This window comes from Salvia splendens, chromosome 12 (assembly GCF_004379255.2).
Source record: "Salvia splendens isolate huo1 chromosome 12, SspV2, whole genome shotgun sequence".
Classification (NCBI taxonomy): domain Eukaryota; kingdom Viridiplantae; phylum Streptophyta; class Magnoliopsida; order Lamiales; family Lamiaceae; genus Salvia; species Salvia splendens.
In genome coordinates, this window is record NC_056043.1 from 13,261,601 (window position 1) to 13,284,130 (window position 22,530).

Below are 22,530 nucleotides of genomic sequence, written 5' to 3' on the forward strand. Positions count from 1 at the left end.
AATAATCCCGAGGTGAATCTTGTCATGACCATAACATAGAAAATTTAGAAATACTCATGTTTAGGAACATCAGACTGAGTTGTCTATGATTAAAAGTTCGTTTATGTGTTGATTGAGTTGACTTGATGCATTGATTTGAAGGTTTAGTGAAAATGTGCATAAATAATAAATTGCTTGTTTGCCTTGAATCATGCTCATACCTTGTAAGACTTGAGCCATAAATTTATTTCTTGTGTGATTTATCTGCATTCATGTATTTGTTTCTAGAACTTGCTCCTAGTCTGCCTAAGTTTACATAGTGTTTAAATGATAAAAAACGGACGTTAGGTCATCCTTCTTAGCTACTTTATATATCCAAATTTATGACCCTATTCAAAATATTTTTCCCTAGCTAGCCATTTTGAGCCTTTAAAGCCTTTTTCTTTGAAAGATAAATAAATGGGGAATATTCATACACTATTAGAGAAAGTTAGTTCATATCTTATGAAAAGAGTTGGAGAGATAAGACAGAAAGAAAAGTAGTGTGCTTACTTGTGAAAAGTGCATAGACATTTGTGGTTTGAATGAGATAGTTGGTTGTGCATAGAAAGAAAAAAAATATACAAAAGAAAAAAAATGAAAAGAAAAAAAAATCAAAGGAATTTGGGAAGTGAGAAGAAATTTAGACAAAGTCTAGAATTTACTGAGATTCGAATTGTTGGTGCAGTGCTATGTTTGATGTAGTAGAAATTGATCACTTTTGCTATGTTTGGGATTAGTCACTTTTTAGCCATATTTCCTCACCTTAGCAAAGAGCCTACATTATAACCGAAAATAAAGACCTTTCGGATTTTTGACTTTAATCACATAAAATAGATAAGGGATTAGACATCGAGCAAGCCTATGGTAAACTTTGCATGTTGCATGATCTGAGAACATATATTCTTTACCTTATACACTTTGAGAGTGAGTGATAAACACATTCTAAACACTTGTGATCGCATGTACTTCAATGTGATCAACGAGCTAGTAATGAAAATGCACTAATAAGCTTTGCTTGATTTGATTTGTATTCTTGTCAAACTCTTCATTTCTTGTTACAATTTTTGAGGCAACTATGAAATCTAGTTCTTAGCATCCGTGTTTCTTTAGTAGTTTTTCTCTTGTTTTTGTTTGAGGACAAACAATTAATTAAGTTTGGGGGAGTTGACAAACACAGATTTTGTATGATTTTAAGGACTGGATTTGACTTGTTTAAATGTCCATCATGCAAATTATTTTCTTAAATTGCATATGTTATACATTTGGTATTTTTGACGCGTTTGTTGATAAATGATAGAAAAAGATAGAAAAAGGTGAAAAAAGGCCAAAGTGCAGCAGCCTCTGTTCAAGCCCATTCTGGAAGCGATTTTGAAATCCAATCAGTGCCTACTAGATACCAGTCTCTTCGTCTTCGAAAGACCTTCGCGTGGATACCTTAAACATCTAAATCGGAGTTCTGTGGAGAAAGTTATGGCCATTTTACAAACATCGCGCAGTGCAGTCAAAATCTGGCGGAAATTAGGCGGAAATTCACGGAAGAAAAGAAATTATTATATTGGAAAGCCAAATCTCTCATATTTCTTGTAGGGCACGAAATTGATCAAAAATCAACCTTTTTCCAGCCTATAAATACCTCTGAACCTAATTCATAATCTTTATATCAGAGCCTCCAATCCTTCTCTCTCTCTACACTTCTTCCATTCCATATTCCACCCTTAAATTCATCCATCTTCCATTGGAGCGGAGTTCTGCAGATTCAGGCAAGAGAAGACTGAAGATTGAAGATTCAACCTTGGGTTTTATCAATTTCTTTCATGTCTCGTACTTTATTTGTAGTTTTTACTTGTCTATGAGTAGAACATCTTTTGCAGAATTTTTGGTATAGATATTCGATTGATTTTCCTTGTTAGCTCTTGCAGTTATTTGATTTATCTGGTCCTTTCTATGTTCAATTGATTAGCTATCTCTTGATTACATGTTAGAGTTGATTAGAGTACTCGGGAGACGAAATAATTGACTTGGAAAAAGGGATAATTCACACCTTAATTCAATAGAACTCAGGAGAGTTGAGGTATTGAGTGAGGTCTTTGATCTTATATGCTTTTAGGAGTTAGGAGTTTAAGGGTTAGAAGGGGACTTCAATCCTATCACCTAATCTACAGGTTTCTCACCTCGGGAGGGGGTTTAATCTATCATTGTGATCGACTTAATAGCTCTGGAGACCGTAATTCAAGGAAGTCGATTGTGTTTTTGGATCTTAAAATTCTACATTCTTAAGCCTGCTTTGTATTATTTCTTTTTATGTTTTCCTTTTTTTTTGTTTATTTCTTTCAGTCTAGTTTAATTAATCAACCCAAAAATCACGTGTCTCTAGATAGTATATGACGCTTAGTATATGGTAGTCAGTTGCAATCTTATTCCCTGTGTTCGATATCCGGTACTGACCTTTAGCTATACTAGATATACTCTGTATGCTTGCATGTATTTTTAGTGCTAATAAATAGTGCATCAGTATACCCGCTACCCGCAAAACTCTAAAACACGCTACCCGATCCCGCCCTATTTCCCATTATCACTGGGTAACGGGTAGCTGATACCTGGTGGGTATCTGGTCGGGATGGGAATTGCCCGTTACCCACTACCCATTTTGCCACCCTTAGGCATTTTGATCCCAAAATATGACAAAAAGTGAAAAAAGAGCAAAAAAAGTGATTGCATCAAAATCTAGGGATCCCTTAAAATATTAAGTCCAGAAACTAAAATAGTGCAAATCCAAAGTCGAGGGGTCATTTATGTAATTCACTCTATTTCTTAAGGTCTCCATATACACATGTACCCCCTCCGTCCCACGTTACTTGAGGCGTTTCTTTTTGGCACGAGATTTAAGAAAGTTGTGTTTAGTGATTAATAAAGTAAAGGAAAGAATAAGGTAAGAGAAAGAAGAGAGAGTAAAGTAAGAGAAAGAATAAAGTAGGTGGTCTGATTAGATGTTGTATTTTTAGCTGAAAAAAGAAATGATTCAAGTAACTTGAGATAACCTAAAATGGAATACGACTCAAGTAACTTGAGACGGAGAGAATATATTATTCCCGCCATCCATGGAAGACAATCTCATTTATGGACGACACGAGTTTTAATAAGAAGTTGGTAAAGTAAGAGAGATAAGAGAAAAAGTAATAAATTATGAGAAAAATAGAAAAGTAGATAAAATATGAGATAAAAGAGAAAAAGTAAAGAGAGAAGGAGAAAAGGTGGATGAATTACGAGACAAAGTTTTCATTTTTGAAAGGGATTGAGCTCTAAAACCATACTTTGGTCAAATTCTAATACTATTTCTCAAGACTTTTAAAATTTGTCTAAAATATCAACCCAAATGAGATATTTTCGGCAAAAAACTTATTCTAAGGGGCAACTATAAAATGTTTATGATATTTTAGACCACTTTTTAAGTTCTTGACATGTAGGATAAAAAGTTACGTGGTAAATAAAATTGATTTAATAGTTCCAAGTAGGATAAAAGATGCACGTAAGTTAGTTGAATATAGTGATTGACTAATTTAAAGTTTGTAATTAATTCATCTCCAGTCTAGGCTTCCTTCACACAGGCCACACATGGCTCCAGGCGTCATAAAATCTAAAAATAATTCATTCTCTTGTCGTTTGTGATATTTTAGACTAATTTTAAAAATTTGCAGGAAATACTAAAATTTGACCAAAGTTTATGATTTTAAGGACTGATATTTTTTTTCGAAATAAAACTGTTTTTCTGTGTACATCCCGAAATACTCCATCTGTTCCATAGTAGAGGAGACATTTCTTTCCGGCATGAAGATTAAGAAAATGATGTGTAATGTATTAAATAAAAAGATAATAAAGTAAGAGAGAGGAAAAATAGAGAGAATAAAGTAAGGCCTTTGCCAGACCGACACACTCCTCCTCACTCCAGACGGTCCTCTTTCCAATCGTCGGCCTCTTCCTCCTTGCCCCCGCCTCCCCCTCGTCCTCCGCACGCGAGGACTCACCAACGCCTCTGCCCTTTCCCTTTCCCTTTCCCTTGCCCTTCTTCTTCGACTTCCCTGCCGAAGCAACCCGTCCCCAACCGCCGGTTGACTCTGAGTGGGAGGCTCCCTGATCGGAGATAGACCCAACTTCTCCTGCGAGAAAGTATCAATGCCGGTGAACTGAGTCTCTAGTGGAATACTCTGTGAACCGGCAGACAATAAATCCATATAGGGCTGATAGACATTGTCCCCAAGTGATTGGGGGACCCCCACTCTCCTACTCCCGCAGCGGCAAACATGCCCTGCATCATACCGGTCATCATCCCGGGCATCATGCCCCTCATCCCCGCCGCCATCCCGGGCATCTTGCCGCCCATCATCCCAGCCGTCATCCCCCCCCACTCACCCCGGACATTTGGGGCACCATCCCACTCCCACCCATCCCTCCCATCCAAAGGTACATATTATAGTACCCACCCATCATTCTCGGCATTTGGGGCATCAACCCCACCATCCCAAGCATCCCTGCACTTCCCCAGGCGTTTCCCCCACCTCCAACGGGGAATGTCGGCGTTTGTGACTCGCTCGTGGCGGGAGAATCACTATTGTGCTCCATTTATCTTGAATAAAAATGAGAGTAGAGAGAGAGAAACTAGTTAATACAAATTGTGCAAATGAAATGAAGTACAACCAGCCGTATATATAGAGTTATTTTAAAAAAAGAAAAAAAAATGAAATTGGGATGTCCGTCCGGACGTCCGTCGAGTCACTGCAATAGCAGACAACACGACAGATGACCCGACGGACGTCCGCGCATGACCGCAAACGGCCTCTCGTCCGTTGCAATAGTGGACGTCCCGAACGTATGACCCGCACGCCGGTCGGACGTCTGCAGAGATGTCCGCCATTGTTGATGCTCTTAATTTAAATGCTTGGGCGAGGTTTTAAAAAACGACCAATCAACTCAAAAGAAATAATATGGGCTGTTATAATTTTGAAAAAAAAAGAATAATTGTATAAAATAAATATTACAGTAATGCCACTAACTCAAAAAAATGAAGTAAACTAGGGCATACTTAAATCTTCTGGAAAAATCTCACATCACTCTCCTTCCACTCTTCATTTTCGATTCGAACCGCATTCAAGCTTTGATCCGCGACAATGGCACTGGCGTTCGACGAGTTCGGCCGCCCCTTCATCATCTTACGCGAGCAGGAGCAGAAAACCAGATTGCGCGGCCTTGATGCGCAGAAGGCCAACATCGCCGCCGGCAAAGCCGTCGCTCGGATCCTCCGCACCTCCCTTGGCCCTAAAGGCATGGATAAGATGCTCCAGAGCCCCGATGGCGAGGTCACCATAAGTAAGCAGTCGCTCTATTTTGCAACTCCTAGGGTTTTCGAATGCCTGCAGCTTTTAATTCAGATGATGTCTATAGCTTCGTGAATTGAATTGAATTTACCATAAATGAGCTCTTAGGGTTTTAGATGATGTCTGTAGCTTCGTGAATTGAATTTGTTGAGATTCTGTGTGAAAATTGGTTTGCTTTTGGTGTCAGCAAATGATGGTGCGACCATCTTGGAGCAGATGGATGTTGACAATCAGATTGCTAAGCTTATGGTGGAGCTGTCTCGGAGTCAGGACTATGAGATTGGGGACGGGACAACTGGAGTCGTTGTAATGGCTGGTGCTCTTCTAGAGCAAGCTCAGAAGCTGTTGGAGCGTGGAATTCACCCAATTAGGGTTGCAGAGGGATATGAACTGGCTTCTAGGATTGCCTTTGAGCATTTGGAGCGTATAGCGCATAAATTTGAATTTAGTGGCGCGGATGCGGAGCCTTTAATCCGGACTTGTATGACTACTTTATCATCTAAGATGTAAGTGTTGTTTGCAGTTGTTATGCGCTTGTTTGAGATACTCATGCTATTGTTTGAATATATTGTGTTTCTTTTGTTGTCTGTGTTTGGAAATTGTTGTGTTTCTTGACTTTTTTTATGTGTACTGTGAACTGTAGTGAAGTGTTTATTCTTAGGAGTTCCAGATCAGAACTTTAGTTGTGCTGTAAGAGTATTTGTGGCTATTAATAATAATATATTGACTTGGCTTATGCACTTAGACGAAGCTTTAGAACTTGTTTTGATGAATTTTTCTACCGCAATCATCTCGTAACCTTTTTGCTGCTGCGGCTTTTGAGAATGAAATTTCATTTGTTTATTTTTTTGTGTTCTGGGAAATTTCTAAATATTATTGTCTTAATGCTGTAAAATGTGCTTGATGGACTTTGTGACTGTTTGGATCCTAACACTTCAATCTGCTGATTTTGACTTGTTTTGGAATCTTGGTAATGTCAAATATGCTCTCTGCAGAGTGAATAGGTGCAAGCGCAGTTTGGCTGAGATTGCAGTCAAAGCTGTGCTCGCTGTAGCAGATTTAGAGAGGAGGGATGTCAATCTAGACTTAATTAAAGTAGAAGGAAAAGTTGGTGGGAAGCTCGAGGATACAGAACTAATTTATGGAATTGTTGTAGACAAAGATATGAGTCATCCCCAAATGCCTAAGCAGATCGAGGATGCACATATTGCAATTTTGACTTGCCCCTTTGAGCCTCCGAAGCCAAAGACTAAACATAAGGTTGATATTGATACTGTGGAAAAGTTCCAAACTTTGCGTCAACAAGAGCAGAAGTACTTCGATGATATGGTTCAAAAATGCAAGGTGATCTATTTCTGCATATTCTTTTGTTTGAACTTTGTTTTGTTGTATGCATCTTCATTGACTTTTCTACAATGTTGACAAAGTTTGTGTTAAATCATGTTGATCCTTGTGATGGTAGGATCTATGTTTTGTATATATGCTTGAAATTTTGTGAGACGTAAAGACACTGGTGTAATTGAAATAATCAATGTGTCACAGGATGTTGGGGCCACTCTAGTAATCTGCCAATGGGGTTTTGATGATGAGGCAAACCACTTGTTGATGCATAGGAATTTGCCTGCTGTTAGATGGGTTGGCGGCGTGGAGTTAGAGCTGATAGCCATTGCCACAGGTTTTTGGAAATCTTGCAATTATACTCCCTCCATTCCTTGTTAATTGAGGCATTTCTTTTTGGCACGAAGTTTAAGAATAGTGTGTTAAATGGATGGTGAGTAAAGTAAGAGAGATGAAGAGAGAATAAAGTAAAAGAGAAAGTTACTTTTTGCCAAAAATAGAAATGACTCAATTATCTTGGAACTTCCCAAAATAGAAAAATGACTCAATTAACATGGAGCGGAGGAAGTATTAATCTTCTTATACTTATGTTACTTTCTCTAGTTGGCCTTTCTCATGAAACTATTTCTTGACTTTGTTACTAGGTGGGAGAATTGTGCCCAGATTTCAGGAGTTGACAACAGAAAAATTGGGCAAGGTAAGATTCTACCACATGTTCGTTTGTCCTTTCCAGTGTTGTCAAAATGTCGCTCGGGTCGCCCGGGTCGAGACCATCACCGCCCCAACATGGGTGGGTTGATCGAGATACAGGGTCGCCGCTGGGTCGCCTGGGTCGAGTGGGTCACCCTAAACACATGCTATCTCTGATTTTCTCAAATCTCTCACATGTTTTCTGACTCTATCGATCACAATTCTCTATATATATGCATGCACCACATCAAACTTTTCAAACCTACTTTCTACACTTTAGAATTCAGCCTCTTCACTCCTAAACAAATAAACAATTCAAAGATCTTTTGGTGCCACCCTTCATATATTCCTTTGTTTTGATATTTTCAGACAATGGTTTCAATTATATATTGTGTTATGACTTATGAATTGTTTTAATATTTTGATCATTTCTATTTTCCACTTTATCTCTATTCACATGAATTGCGTCTACATTTATATTATTTGATACAGTATATTATAAACATTAGAGCAATATATTTATTTTATTTAATATTTAAAGGCAAAAAATTAGCCTAGATTTGTGGGTCTCTCGACCCCGCCGACCCGAATTTTCACCTCATCGACCCGGTGCGCCTGTTACCCTAACAACACTGGACCTTTCATCATAGTTCATACTCTCATCCTAGACACCGACACACTGTATGTCTGAACTATTTGGTTTACACATGCCAGGCTGGCTTGGTTCGGGAAAAAGCTTTTGGCACCACTAAGGATCGGATGATATATATTGAACACTGTGCGAATTCCAGAGCCGTAACAATATTTATACGTGGTGGTAGGTATTCATTTATGTATTATAGTTCTACATTCTGATATGATTTTTCAATCTACCAGACGCTGAGCTGAGATTGTCTACGATCAATTCAGTACTTGTTATTTATCATGAGTTATATAACTTAATTCTGCTTGTGTTGCTAGAGCATGATTTATATATTTGGTTAAGTTCTTAAGTGAGTGCGAAACAGACATGGACTTGAATTGATTCCAGTTTCTTGACAATGCTTTAGGTAACAAGATGATGATAGAGGAAACAAAACGCAGTATCCATGATGCCTTATGTGTTGCTCGGAATCTCATCCGTAACAACTCCATAGTATATGGTGGTGGCTCAGCTGAGATTTCCTGCTCAATTGCCGTAGAAGCAGCAGCTGATAAGTACCCCGGAGTCGAGCAGGTCCGCCCCATCCCTCTTGCACCTTCATTTCCAAGACACTTTAAAGCTTTACATTTTGATTTCGATTTTGCAGTATGCAATCAGAGCCTTCGCAGATGCCTTAGATGCTATCCCAATGGCGCTGGCTGAAAACAGCGGCCTCCAACCTATTGAAACGTTATCTGCTGTGAAATCTCAGCAAATCAAAGTAACACCACACCCTGCTTCATTTATTGCGTACTCTTTTCGTCGTGTTTTCATTGTGATATTGTTAGTATGCTATATGATGAACTTGAACACGGGCATGTTCTTTCAATGTGCAGGAGAACAACAACTGCTGTGGTATCGACTGCAACGACGTTGGCACGAACGACATGCGTGAGCAGAATGTTTTTGAGACTCTGATCGGGAAACAGCAGCAGATTCTGCTTGCAACTCAAGTTGTGAAGATGATTTTGAAGATTGATGATGTTATTTCACCTTCAGAGTATTGATCTTTCTACATGTTTTTGTTGAATGTTAAAATTTTGCTGTTGTCAAATTACTGCAACAATATTTAGGTTGCTGAATTGGTCGATTTTGAGACATTGTTTCAACTTGTGTGACAGTGAGACATTGATTTTATATCTCTGGTGATGGGTTTTATTTTGTACTGTACTCCTTATTTCTTCTGTGGCATCTCACTTCCGCCTATCATTAATTGGTCTTCGTATGAAATTTAATTACTACTCCGACCTGGCTAAGATGACACATTCCTCAATTTGCACGAGATTTTAGAAATTATTGATTAATGTGTTTAATTAAAGAAAGAAAATGGGAGTGCTAATATTAAATGGAGAGGAGAATTGAATATTTAATTGTAGAGATAAAAAGAAGTGGAGTGTATTAATTGCAGAAAGAAAGTTATTAAAAATAGAAATATGCCTATTTATTTGGTATAAACTAAAAAAAGAAAGTGTCAATCTTAGTTGGAATGAAGGGGGTATATTGTCGAATTCAACAGGAAATATAGAATTCATTCTGAGAGGTATGATATGCTACATACTTTATGTAAGCTCCTTATGTGAGCACCACTCACGTTTGACGCACGTTTAACGTTCTTAGTTTTGATTTTAAAGTACTCCATCCGTCCCACAAAAATATACAGTCTTTCATTTTTAGTCCGTCCCACAAGAATATGCACTTTCTAATTTTGAAAACATTTTTTCTCTCTAATGAGGTGAGACTCATTCTCCACTAACAATACTTTAATTACTTTTTCTCTCTACTCCTCTCTTACTTTATCAATTTTGCATTAAAACACGTGTGAACCCAAAGTACATATTCTTTGGGGACAGAAAGAATATTTAGTTTGATTCTAATACATTAAAAAATGTTATTGAAATTTTTAATTTCACAAAATTTATAAAAAATCAAAGCTTGATTTTTTATTTTATTAATTTATTTAAAATTATAGAGAAAACGAGCAAATCGAGCTTTGACTTTTATGAATTTTGTAAAATTAAAAACTTCAATAACATATTTTAATATATTAGAATTAAACTAAATATATAAATTGAAACAAACAACACTAAATGTGCATCAAATAAGAGTAGTGCTCACATAAGGTAGATAGCATATCATTCCTCTTTCATATTCTTAATGTTACTTTTAAAAAAATGAAAGTTTTTTGTTGTATTGGAATTGTTAATTGGCAACTCAAGTTTTCACTCGTACCTCAAATTAATGTATATAAGATAAAAAAAATATGTAATTCAATCACAAATAATTGCATACTGCAAACAACATTTATTTTAATGTAAAATTAATGAGTGAAATATAAAAGGTGCTTAAAGATTGTTAATAGTAAACGAGATTAAACGTAATATAGAGAAAATTTTAGACTAAAAAAAATTTAAATTTGATGGAAAAACTAAAATAATAAAATATGACTATTTTTCAGAGAGGGTAGGAGAAATAGTTAATTTATTGGATGCATTGCATGTTTACACGTGGATCCATTAATTTTAACTTGTCATTTTGTATGTGGTAGTAATGTTAAATTTTCAAGTTTATATGTAAAACGTAACTTTTCACCTTCAATTTCCATTTTGAGGTTCTATTTTCATTAAGCACATGTTAGATACTTTCTGCTCAAATGCCACACTGTAACAGTGTTTGATACACATTCAAACCAAGAAGCTTATAATTTTTGTCAAAGTCAATTGGCATTGTTTGGCAAGTTTATGCTGGTTATAATTACCTGAGCTAATTCATGGCAGTCAATTGATATGAAAAAATTGTTGAACTGGTAGGACTCTTAATAGTAGCAACTCAACAAGTTTTTCATATTTGGACATAATCCGACCCGACTGAGGATGCCTATTGAATCATTTCCAGCCATATATAAAAAATTACCTTTCGTGTAGAAAACTTCTCCAATCACACACCAAACTCGAACCATTATTGAATTTTCTATGAAACTACACCAAAAGATGGTGCTATTTGCAAAAATTTTGTGAGACATGTACTAAAAATGTAAGATTTGAATTTGTTGTAAATGGTTAGAGTAATTTTTTTTTTGGTAATATAATACTCAAAAAAAGGGCACAATCCAATAGTGCTAAGTACGATCACCTTTGCTCTTTGAACCTAAATCAACTCTGCTGCTTTCTGCACTAAAAAACATGGGTACTAAAATACCCTATGGCCTGAACCTAACCAAAACAGTCATCACAATATAGGACTCGATTCAATTAGGCTTAACCGACGACCCATACCTCATGTCCATTGGGTACACAACTCGACAAGGGACTGTCATCTTCGTATCTCCTAAGATTGAACAAATAATGCAAAAACAACCTTAGAGCATTAACAATGGTGAGCCCTCCGTCGCCTCCTCCCAAACACCGGCCATTCGGCCATCGCCTATGGAAAGGTCGCCGAGATCGGCAGTCGGTCGGCGCCCATTGTGGGCTGAGACCGCCAATCATCGGCTATTCCGCTTTTTTATTTATATTTTTTATATTTCATATTTTCCACTATAAATACCCTATCCCATTTATTCCATTTCCCACAATGGTAAGCCGATCACCCGCTAACAAGACGCTCACCTTCGATTCCAGCGCGATATGGTTGAAGAAGTTTGTGCTCGTAACTGTTGATGCGTATCTTAATTTTATTTAAGTTTGCTTCTCGCCGTATTCTATTTTCTAATATTATAATATTGTGAAGATTTGCGTATTATATTATTTTGGTATTTTTATTTAATTTACTTGATAACATATTGAACATCGAAGTGCAAAAAAAAAAGAAAAAATAACGTTGATTTGGAAATGAGATGAGCTGTGAGATAGGGCGAACCATTGTAGTGAGATAGGTTGTGGGATAAAATGCTGACGTGAAGTGGAAATAGACTGTGAGATGAGACGAACCATCTCTTATGAGTTATAAGAGCATCCACATCCGTGCTCTTGCCAACGAGCACGGATGTCGGCCCGGACCCACTTTTACTCCCTGCTCTTAGGCAAGAGCACAACACCCACATCCGTGCTTTTTCGCAAGGACAAGCTCAAGGGTCTTACCATTCTATTATTCAATTTAAATAAAAACATTTCAACAATATTAAAATGCATTAAAAATAACCGGAATAATATTATAAATTAAAAAAAATTAAAAATTACATAATTAAAATCCTAAAAATTAAAATTTTCATAATTAAAGTCTTAAAAATTAAAAATTACATAATTTAAATCCTAAAAATTAAAAATTACATAATTAAACACATAAAATTAAAAAACTCCACTACTCGTGGCCGAATTTCGCCCAAATGTGTTTGATTAGGTCTTCTTGTAGCTCAACGTGGGTTCGGGTATCGCGCATTGTGTGCCTTGTTTCAATTCTCTCACCCACCGTCGTATGCACATCTCGGCGTGGGGGAGACCTCGCGGTTGAGCTTCCAGCTTCATCCTCTTCGTAAAAGCTAGCCGCCCTCGGTCCTTCGTCGGCTATAACCATGTTGTGCAAGATAATACACGTGTACATGATGTCGGCGATATTTTTCACATACCACAGCCGAGACGGAGCCTTCACAATGTTGAATTGGGCTTGAAGGACCCCAAAAGCACTTTCAACGTCTTTACGAGTGGACTCTTGACGCTGCGCAAAGAGAACCCGTCTCGGGTCTTGCGGGTTGCTGAGCGTATTCACGAAAGTCGACCACCATGGGTAGATACCATCGGCGAGATAGTAACCCATGTGGTATGTATTTCCGTTAACGGTGAAGTCGATCGTCGGTGCTACACCATTCCGAAATATGCATGCCAAATCCATAGGCGGTAGTCGGCGACCGCTTCAAGGATAAGTGTTGGGCCGCTGCCTTTGTGGCCGCTTAAGTGTTGCCCCCTCCAAGCAGTCGGGCATTTCTTCCACCTCCAATGCATGCAGTCAATGCTGCTAAGCATACCGGGAAAACCATGGACTGTTTCGTGAAGACGAAGCAACCGTTGGCAATCATCGGTGGTGGGTGCTCGAAGGAATTCATCCCCGAAAGCTAAACGAACGCCCTCGCAAAAATTTTTAAGGCAAAGGATACCAGTGGACTCACCGACATGCAAACACTCGTCGAAGAGGTCAGCCGTTTTCCCAGTAGCAAGTTGTCGGATGGCACACGTACACTTCTGCAAAGCCGAGAGACTTTGCCGACCGGCTGCGTCTGTACTTGATTGAAAGTATTCAACACGGGCGGACAATGTGTTGACAATACGCATAAACAAGCGTTTTGACATGCGAAAACGGCGCCGAAAGTAATCTTCCAGAAACCGCGGCTGGTCGGAAAAATAGTCGGCAACGAGCCTTTCGTTGGCTCCCTCCCGGTCACGATGGATGTATCGGCGAGTTGATCTAGTTGGTTGAGGAGGAGGGGCGGGGGTATTCGCTGCGACATAGGCTTCTTAGGCGGCACGATGTTGTTCATAGTATTCTTGTTCTTTGCGCTACGCTTCCGCAATGAGATGGGTGAAATCCATTTGAGGGTTTGAGTGGGAGAGGAAGATGTAGATATAAGTTGTATGAAAAAATATGAATGAGAGATGAATGAGAGATGATTTGATGTGAAAAATGGATAATGAATGTGTGTATTTATAGATGATTTTGGGGATAAAAAATAAAAAATAAAAAAAATAAATCCAGAAAAATGGTAAAAAAACGGCCAGATTTTTGGGATTCTGAAAATATATATTTTTTTAATTTTTGGTATTATTTTTATTTAAAAAAAATTTAAATTTCCAACGGAAATATCGTTGGCCAATCAGAATGCGCCACGTCAGCTGCTCGCTGGCACGGACGTGCTCGATGCAAGAGTGCAGCGGCGGACAGCGGTGCCATGCCGCTGGCACGGACGGACGGACAGCGTCCTGCTCACCGCTGCGGATGCTCCAAGAGCATGTGCATCGGTGCTCTTGCCGATTGAAAGAGCACGTCCGTGCTCACCGCTGTGAGTTGTGCTCTTGCCGACGGCACAGCCCTGCTCGATAGCAAGAGCACCGCCGTACTGAAGAGCATGTCTACGTGGCGCCTCCTGATTGGCTCGTTTTTATTCCATTAAATTTATTTCTTTAAATTCATAAAAAATAAAAAATAATCTGGAAAAAAGAAAAAAAATATTTTCGGATTCCAAAAAATATAGCCATTTTTAACCATTTTTCAGTTTTTTTTTATTTTTTATCGCAAAATCATCTATAAATACTCATATTCATCATCCATTCTTTACATCGAATTATCTCTCATTTATACTTCAATTTTTTTATTATAAATTTAATTATGTAATTTTTAATTTTTATGATTTTAATTATGTAATTTTTAACTTTTTAGCAATTTGTAATAGTATTTCGGGTATTTTAATGCATTTTAATATTGTGGAAATATTTTTAGTAATTGAAGTATTTAAATTAAATAATAGAATGGTGGGACTTTGAGCATGCTCTTGCGGAAGAGTATGAATGTGAGTGTTGTGCTCTTGCAGAAGAGCCGAGAGTAAAAGTGGGTCCGGGCCCACTTCCATGCTCTTGCCAAAGAACATGGATGTGGATGCTTGCATCAGTGCTCTTCCGAAAGAGCACGTCCGTGCTCACCGCTGTGAGCTGCTGTGCAATTGTCGACGGCACGGCCCTGCTCGATAGCAAGAGCACCGCCGTGCCGAAGAGCACGCCTACGTGGCGCCTGCTGATTGGCTTGTTTTTATTCAGTTAAATATTTTAAAAAAAATTTCATAAAAAATTGAAAATAATCTGGAAAAAAGAAAAAAAAATTCGGATTCCAAAAAATATAGCCGTTTTTTTACCTTTTTTTCAATTTTTGTTGATTTATTTTTTTAAAAAAATTTATCCCAAAATCATCTATAAATACCCACATTCATCATCCAATCTTTACATCAAATTATCTCTCATTTATACTTCAATTTTTTTTTATTATGAATTTAATTATGTAATTTTTAATTTTTAAGATTTAATTATGTAATTTTTAATTTTTTATTAATTTATAATTGTCACGCCCGCATTTCCTAAGGATAGGAAGTACGGTGGATCGCGACTAGGGGAGGAATAAAGAAGCGGGGAAGAAAGGGGAGAACAATAGTACTTGACCCGAAAACGTTTAATTAGAGGAAGTTCACTTCAAAACAATGTACTGTAGCGACATTTCTAAAGTTAAAGTAAACAGAGTTTAAATGAAAACATTGTATCGGATTACAAAGCAGCGGAAAAGACCAAGAGATAGATAATGCCGGGTATGACGACACGACACCATCCAAAAGGCAAAGTAAAAACACAATTTTGACTTTAATTGCTCAACATCCGTTATCCCCATTGTCGCTCAACCTGCACATTAAGAAAACAACATGCAGGGCTGAGTACTTATTGCACTCAGTGGACACACGCCAAAGTCATAGTTTGTCATGCCATATCAGTGTAACCTTGGGGTTTTAAGTGTAAGAAAATAACCCAAGTACACTAAAACATATTTCATAAATTCGACTGCGCAGTCATTTTCAGATATTGCCACCCTTATTCCCACCATCATACACTATCTGATCCAACGGGTGACAAGGGGCGTGGCCACACCCCAGGTCAACTAGACCGGCCAACTTGCTCTCAGATGGCTCCCGATCTCGTGTACACTAGCCTGAGGGTTCGCAGCCCAACAGACCCGAATTCGATTAAACATATGTGGTAAACCACTTCAGATAGGTTTCAAAACAAAACAGTTGGCAAGACAAACAGTTCATCTCCATAAACATTTCCGGAACAGCGTCCGTATTAAAGATAACCCACAAAATAGTAGGGTAGAAAAGCCCACCTCAATTGCTTAGCTTTTAAATAGTTCCCTTCTTCAACCACAATTTCCTCGTAAAAGATCACCCTTTTGAAAGATAAATAAATATCATAATTAGAGTCAGGAAAGACGAGGTTTAAACGACAATGCATGATTCCTACGTGGATGACTTCAACATCTAGCACATTACACGCACACACACTTAACAACATCTTATAAGTCAATCACACAAAAACACACGTCCGAAACACACCACGCACGCACCCGACACGCATACCACGCACCCACGACGCGCACACGACACACACCCGAAACACCCGTACTCCCGGTATACCCTCCTTGTGCAAACGGCTCACATGGCTCGGAAAAGGTTCGGAAAAGGCTCGGTGTCTCGGCCTGGCTCGGCACCTCGGCCGACCGTCTCGGCCGCCTGGCTCGGCACCTCGGCCGACCGTCTCGGCCGCCTGGCTCGGCACCTCGGCCGACCGTCTCGGCCGCCTGGCTCGGCACCTCGGCCGACCGTCTCGGCAGCCTGGCTCGGCACCTCGGCCGACCGTCTCGGCCGCCTGGCTCGGCACATGTCTCGGCGTCTGGCTCGGCCCTGGCTCGGCACCCGTCTCGGCACTGGCTCGGCACCTGTCTCGGCATCTGGCTCGGCATCTGGCTCGGCATCTGGCTCGGCGCCCGTCTCGGCACCTCTCTCGGCACTGGCTCGGCACCTGTCTCGGCATCTGGCTCGGCATCTGGCTCGGCGTCTCGGCCGCTGGCCCGATCAAGTGCACACCAGTTTTCCCCCAACCAACGATTCTCAAACCTTATACGACATTCACAACACACATTCTACATCCCAAAACACACCCGAAAACAAGAGATCAACCCTCCAAAACTCTCCACAACACCCCCCTAGGCCAAACCCTAAAACTCTCGGCCAACACACACAAAACACTCGAACCAAACACTGATTCCTCCGAGCCATCCCTTGGCCAAACACACCCACATACATCATAATATCAAAACACCCAGATTCACACCCATTGCACAAAAACACATCACCCAGAAACGTACATCTCGCAGAACTGCGCAGTTTACTTACAAAAATCATTATAAAATCATCCGACGTCCAATGAAGCTGAAATTTACACACCACACAGAAGACACACCCAAGTTTAAACAGTTAAAATTTCGTACCAAAAGGAGATCGTTTGCTCAGTCAAAAAGGGGTCGGAACCCACTGTCAGTCACCACCGAAGACATACCCCACACAAACACATAATCACAAAGCCTATTCAGCATCTAAAACATTCAAAACGTCCTAAATGCATGTGTTTTTGAAATTATCATGAGTTAGGGTCTTGGGTTACCTTTCCCGGATAGTTCAAACGTAGTTCAAACGCTTTACTTCCTCTTCCGACTCCGATTCACAACGAGAGAGAGTAACACCTTGATGAACCAAGAAATCGATGAGAGGGAGTGAAAGGAAAAAGGTGAGAACCGAGGGGGAGAAAGAGGGAGACCTTACCGTGATGTTGAGAACGATTGCGAGAGAGAAAGAGAGGAACCGATGTGAGGGAGAGATTGGAAAGAAAGGGAGTGCATCGGTTATGTGGGAGTGGGGAGAGGTTGAGAAAGTAGTGGGGAGAGGGAGAGAAACCGAAAGAGAGAGGGAGAGAGAGAGAGATATAATTTGTTAATTAGGATTTTATTTTGTTTTTCAATTAACCATAAAAATCTAAATATTCACATACATAAATAATATAAATCAATTAAGACTACCAAACCATATCTTAAACAAGATATTCACAAAATTCAAACCTTAATTAAAAGAGTAAAATTCTTATTTATTTATTTTATTTTCGGATATTACAATAATAGTATTTCAAGTATTTTTAATGCATTTTAAAATTATGAAAGTATTTTTAGTAATTGAAGTATTTAAATTGAATAATAGATTGGTGGGACCTTGAGCATGCTCTTACGGAATAGCATGAATGTAGGTGTTGTGCTCTTGCGAAGGAGCAGGGAGTAAAAGTGGGTCCGAGCCGACTTCCATGCTCTTGCCAAAGAACATGGATGTGGATACTCTAAGATGAGTTCAATAAGGAAAACTTTTAGCATAAACATATCATAAGACCTCGCAACTTAAATGTAATAATTATTGAATTCAAGAATTATTGAAATGCTGAATTGGTACGCCCTCCTCCGTCTCAAGATAAGCAAATCACTTCTTTTGGACTTGAGATTTAATGAATTGATATTTAAAGAGTTCAAATTGAGAGAGTAAAGTATGAGAAAGAGAAAAGTAGAGGGGTGAAAATAGAATAAAGTAAGGGAATAATAAAGTAAGAGATCGATTTTTTGATAAAAAGAGAAATGACTTATCTATGGTGGGACATCCCAAAAAGAAATATGACTTGCTTATGTTGAGACATGGGTGTAATAAATACTAGCAATTAGCAATTACATTACATTAACAATTCTAATCGCAACAAATTTTTTGCAAAAACAATTCTTGTAAGTCGCACAAGGTAAATGCAATTAAGTAGGTTTCGTTCTAGAATGAAAAATTGGGCAAGGTATTTGATACATGCTTATGTTCATAACCACAATCAGCAACATTACTCATGACCCACAAAAGAAATACAAATGATTCGACAATTACACGATACAGTGAGATTTATTTAGCAAGGATTAGAGGAGAATTCCAAAATTGACACTCATCTATAATAAAAAAAAATACGCGAACTATAAAAATAGAAACACAAATGGTTAAAAAAGTACTTTTCACCAATCTAAATTAGTTAAAAAAGCAATCTTGACAAGTCTTCAAACTATTTACTGGTTTCAGACAACGAGCTAACAAATTTCTAAAAGAGGTTAATTCTTCAGCTCCTAAATCCTACCTTTATTCACAATCACTGTTTCTATTTACACTGAGCAATAAACATAAATCTACAATGCAATGTTAATAATAAGATTAAAGGCAGAGGTCAACTGAGGTCCACGTCCACACGGTCCGGAATTGCCCTCTCCGTCTGGTTAGCCGCGAGCTTGACCCCCAGCTGCCCCTTGTCACCAGCCCCAAAGGCGTAGAGCTTGTCCGAGTCCGTGAGTGCAAACGTGTGTGCATTCCAGTATATCGAATTTGTGAGGCTTATCTGCACCACTCGTTCCTTCAATGAGGTCACGACCTCCGGACTCAGCACGTTCGTTTGCCTGTTTCCCTGCTCATTTAGATCAGGGATTGAGACACCAAATTTTAAACAAGATATCCTAATATGGGAGACGATAAAACGGAGAGGGATGGGAACAAATTAACCTGCTCATCAGCAGCAGCAGTATCATGTCCAAGGCTTGATGACTCTCCACATCCGAAAGAATAGACATCTCCAGCATCCGAGACCACAAAGGTCGTGTAGTCCCCTGTTGCAACGTGTATGGCCTTGACATTGCTCAGTGCCTCGACTACTTTGGGGACTGACTCGCAGTCCTCGTTTCCGTGCCCCAAGCATCCGTACCGCCCCCATCCCCATGTGCATACCCTTCCATCCTTCCCAACCACTGCAGCATGCCAAGCACCAGCAGCAACCACAACAGGCTGAAGATTCAACTCTACAAACCGTTCGATCAATTTTGGCTCCTTCTCGTCGGTTCTAGTACCATGCCCAAGCTTCCCACCTAGCCCACACCCGACAGAATATACTGACCTAATAACATCCAAACAAGGGGCATATCATGTGTTAGCACGACGAAATCCAACATTTAAGTAGCTAGCAAGGACATCATCAAAACTAACAAATCCAAGAACTCAAGCATTGTCCAAATCAAGATTTTTTCCCTTCAATTTCTTGAAATTATTAGGCATAAATAGGTAAGTAGTAATGTTTAAATATGGATAGTAAAGAACTCACATTCCATTAGGTTGACAAGCCAAAGCAAGAAGGTAGCAATATCCAGCTGCAATTTGAACCACAGGTATGTTTTCGAGCGCCCCCAACAATGGACGTGGCTCAAGATCATTAGGTTCCGTTTGGTGGCCGAGTTTGCTCTCGTCTCCCCAAGAGAACGTGTAAATCATTCCTTCTCTAGACAACACGGCCGTGAAGAAATTCCCAATAGCAGCTTGCACAACAAAGATATCTTTCAAAGATTCGACTGCCTGAGGTGTGGTTACTAACTTATTCCCATCAGCCCCGAATTCGGCTTCACCAAAAGAATCTTTACCAAAGGCATAGACACGTCCTGCATCGCTAATCAGCATTGTTCGTCCAGCCCCAGCCGCAGCATGAATAATCCGAACTCCTAGCAGAGATCTGCATCAAAACAATCGTGCGTTATTAACTTAACCCTTTTGCAGAATCATCATTTTTACTAGGGTTCAGAAAGGATAACCGACCTAATTAGAGAAGGGTGGGGCTCCTCATGCGTGGTTCCATGTCCAAGCTGTCCGGAGCTGTTGGAACCGAACGAATACACAGCGCCTTTAGAGGTCACAGCAAGGCTGTGACCAGGGCCGGCTATTGCCTGCGACTTCTCCCTTCTTGTACATGCCTCCCCAGCAAGAACGTATCTCAAGACGAGCTTCCACGAGCCCCCACACCTCTGCTTCAAGCATTGCTGCTGCTCTATAGTCATTGGCTTGAATATGGCCCTCTTCTGGCACATATCATGAGCTGCAAGCTCAGCCAACGAGAGCTCGTGGTCAGGGGTGAAGTGCGCAGGCTGCCTAAAAAATGAACAAGTCACCTGCAACAAAGGATTTTGAATTCAATCAGCAGCATCATAAACCACAATATCAAACAAGATTCCAACTTTGGGGAAGCGTAAACAAAACACACTTGCCTCGAGTTTGGCAAGATCCTGCGGGTTTAAATTGCAGGCAGAGAGGAAATGCAGGACGATGGAGGGGTTAGCAGACAACGGGAACTCCCCGGGGATTGCATTACCAAAGCAATGCCGTTGCTTCCTTTGGTGTGCTACGGGGGGAGGAGCAAGGGGCACGATTGCCTGCTCAGTGACGTTGTGGTACTGAACACTCGATGTTCCACTAGCCGTGGTATCCATGGGCACCGCTCTGTCGCTGCAGTGCCCTAACTAGGCAAGAGTGGATAATCGAACTACTGAAAGATCAGAAATTCACAATAAAATGTAAGCTTTTTCCAATTTTTTCTACCATTTTAACTAGGCAAGAGTGGGATAATCCAACTACAGAAAGATCACAATCTAATAAAGGAAAATGCAGGGATTTAAATTCAATAATTAATATACCTTTCTACCTTCTAGTTCACTGCTTTCAAAATCAAGCCTGCATTAAATACACAATCAAGAATCAAAATATGCAAAAAAAAGTCGAATTCTTTACTAGAAAGAGATGCTAAAGATCAAGAAAACAACATCAAAGTCATATCTAGTTCAGAAACACAGCCACACATCAGCGATCAGACCTTAATCAACCAAAAAAAGCAACCTTTGCTAGTTTGATTCAACGAGAAAAGAGAAAAAATACCCAAAATTAGAGCATCAAATCAAATGACATCTAACAAGCAAACACATTATAACAAGCAATTATTATCTCCACAAGAAAAAAAAGTGCAAACGTAGATTATACGTATACTCAAAATGAAGAATACTGTTAAATGAAGCATGCCCAAAACCACCACTGAATAATATCCCAACAAAAATCACAGAAATTTGGCCGATGATGATGATTCCAAAACAATGATCATCGCAATTTCACAAACAAATTGACCTCAAAATCCAATCTTTCAACATCCGATCACCCAAAAAAGTTCAATTCCACGATCACTCTCAAGATCAAGTGGGAATTTTTTTCACAACAACAAAAAAAAGTCAGTCTTGATTCTGCACATTGTTATACATAAACAGATCAAGAAACAAAAGGGGTATAAAAATCCCAGAAAAGCAAAAGTTTTTACATGCAAAAGGGGCACAAGATTCCCCTCAAAACCCACGTGGCATCTGCTATGAAAAACTCATCAAAAATTTCCGATCACAAAGCAACAGTCTTAAATTTTGGTGATCCAAAGAGAAATTTACAGGTGATTACTTGTGGTTGAATTTTTAGCCTGAAAGACGACGCAAATGATTAAAAATTTGATCTAGATGATGGGAAATTTGTGCAGTATTCCTTTTTTTCCCTGAAGAGAGAAGGAGAAGGAGAAGATAGACAAAAGGGAGAGTTTTTGATTGGAAAGAGAGTCTGTATATATAGGATGCCTTTATTTTTCTCTAAATCGGTTGGAATGAATAAAATTGTGTATGAGGAGATGAGGTGTCAACCGTGTTTATATCATCACACACAACATGTAAACATTTGTTATGAATTTGACCTACAAAATAGGCCAGTGGCACATGGTAGATTAAATTTTATCTCGTGTGGAAGAAGATAAGAGAATTTGGTGTATCTATGCCAAGATTTTGGAAGATTATAAATTATCCAAATCTAACAAAATCAAGAATTTATTATTGGAATTTATTACTGATTAACTCAAAAAAAAATTATTTGATGTCCTCTTTATGTTTCCCTTTCATAATTACGATAACATTCTTGGGATATCTCGGTAAAACACACCTTAATTTTTTTTAGTAGTA

At 39.2% G+C, this 22,530-nt stretch overlaps 2 protein-coding genes across 4 annotated transcripts; one reads left to right on the top strand and one right to left on the bottom strand.

The window, feature by feature from the left end:
- The first annotated feature begins 5,093 nt into the window (after positions 1-5,093).
- LOC121757140 (T-complex protein 1 subunit epsilon) lies at positions 5,094-9,270 on the top strand. The gene is made up of 9 exons (XM_042152638.1): positions 5,094-5,382; positions 5,578-5,896; positions 6,386-6,734; positions 6,933-7,065; positions 7,373-7,425; positions 8,133-8,235; positions 8,468-8,634; positions 8,708-8,821; positions 8,937-9,270. Exons 1-9 carry the CDS (start codon positions 5,184-5,186, stop codon positions 9,105-9,107), a joined length of 1,608 nt encoding a protein of 535 aa, XP_042008572.1. The 5' UTR covers positions 5,094-5,183; the 3' UTR covers positions 9,108-9,270.
- Positions 9,271-18,687: 9,417 nt separating this feature from the next.
- On the bottom strand, positions 18,688-22,191 carry LOC121759455 (ultraviolet-B receptor UVR8-like). Of its 3 annotated transcripts, none has more exons than XM_042155031.1 (7): positions 21,986-22,191; positions 21,187-21,223; positions 20,761-21,038; positions 20,315-20,664; positions 19,830-20,231; positions 19,238-19,625; positions 18,688-19,142 (listed from the first exon to the last, which is right to left on the bottom strand). In XM_042155031.1, exons 3-7 carry the CDS (start codon positions 20,980-20,982, stop codon positions 18,909-18,911), a joined length of 1,596 nt encoding a protein of 531 aa, XP_042010965.1. In that variant the 5' UTR covers positions 20,983-21,038; positions 21,187-21,223; positions 21,986-22,191; the 3' UTR covers positions 18,688-18,908. The 3 variants fall into 3 exon arrangements, with proteins under 3 accessions (XP_042010965.1, XP_042010966.1, XP_042010967.1); XM_042155032.1 differs by having other exon boundaries at positions 21,976-22,191; XM_042155033.1 differs by having other exon boundaries at positions 21,855-22,191.
- Positions 22,192-22,530: the final 339 nt, after the last annotated feature.

Bases quoted from the DNA above. Each gene is read 5' to 3' on its own strand.
- LOC121759455 (XM_042155031.1), bottom strand. From the start codon at position 20,982: ATGGATACCACGGCTAGTGGAACATCGAGTGTTCAGTACCACAACGTC. The intron at 20,232-20,314 runs GTCGGTTATCCT...GTTTTGATGCAG, and splicing joins CCCCACCCTTCTCTAATTAG to ATCTCTGCTAGGAGTTCGGA. The intron at 19,143-19,237 runs GTTAATTTGTTC...CTAAATGAGCAG, and splicing joins CTGCTGCTGCTGATGAGCAG to GGAAACAGGCAAACGAACGT.
- LOC121757140 (XM_042152638.1), top strand. From the start codon at position 5,184: ATGGCACTGGCGTTCGACGAGTTCGGCCGCCCCTTCATCATCTTACGC. The intron at 7,426-8,132 runs GTAAGATTCTAC...TACACATGCCAG, and splicing joins CAACAGAAAAATTGGGCAAG to GCTGGCTTGGTTCGGGAAAA. The intron at 8,822-8,936 runs GTAACACCACAC...TTCAATGTGCAG, and splicing joins TGAAATCTCAGCAAATCAAA to GAGAACAACAACTGCTGTGG.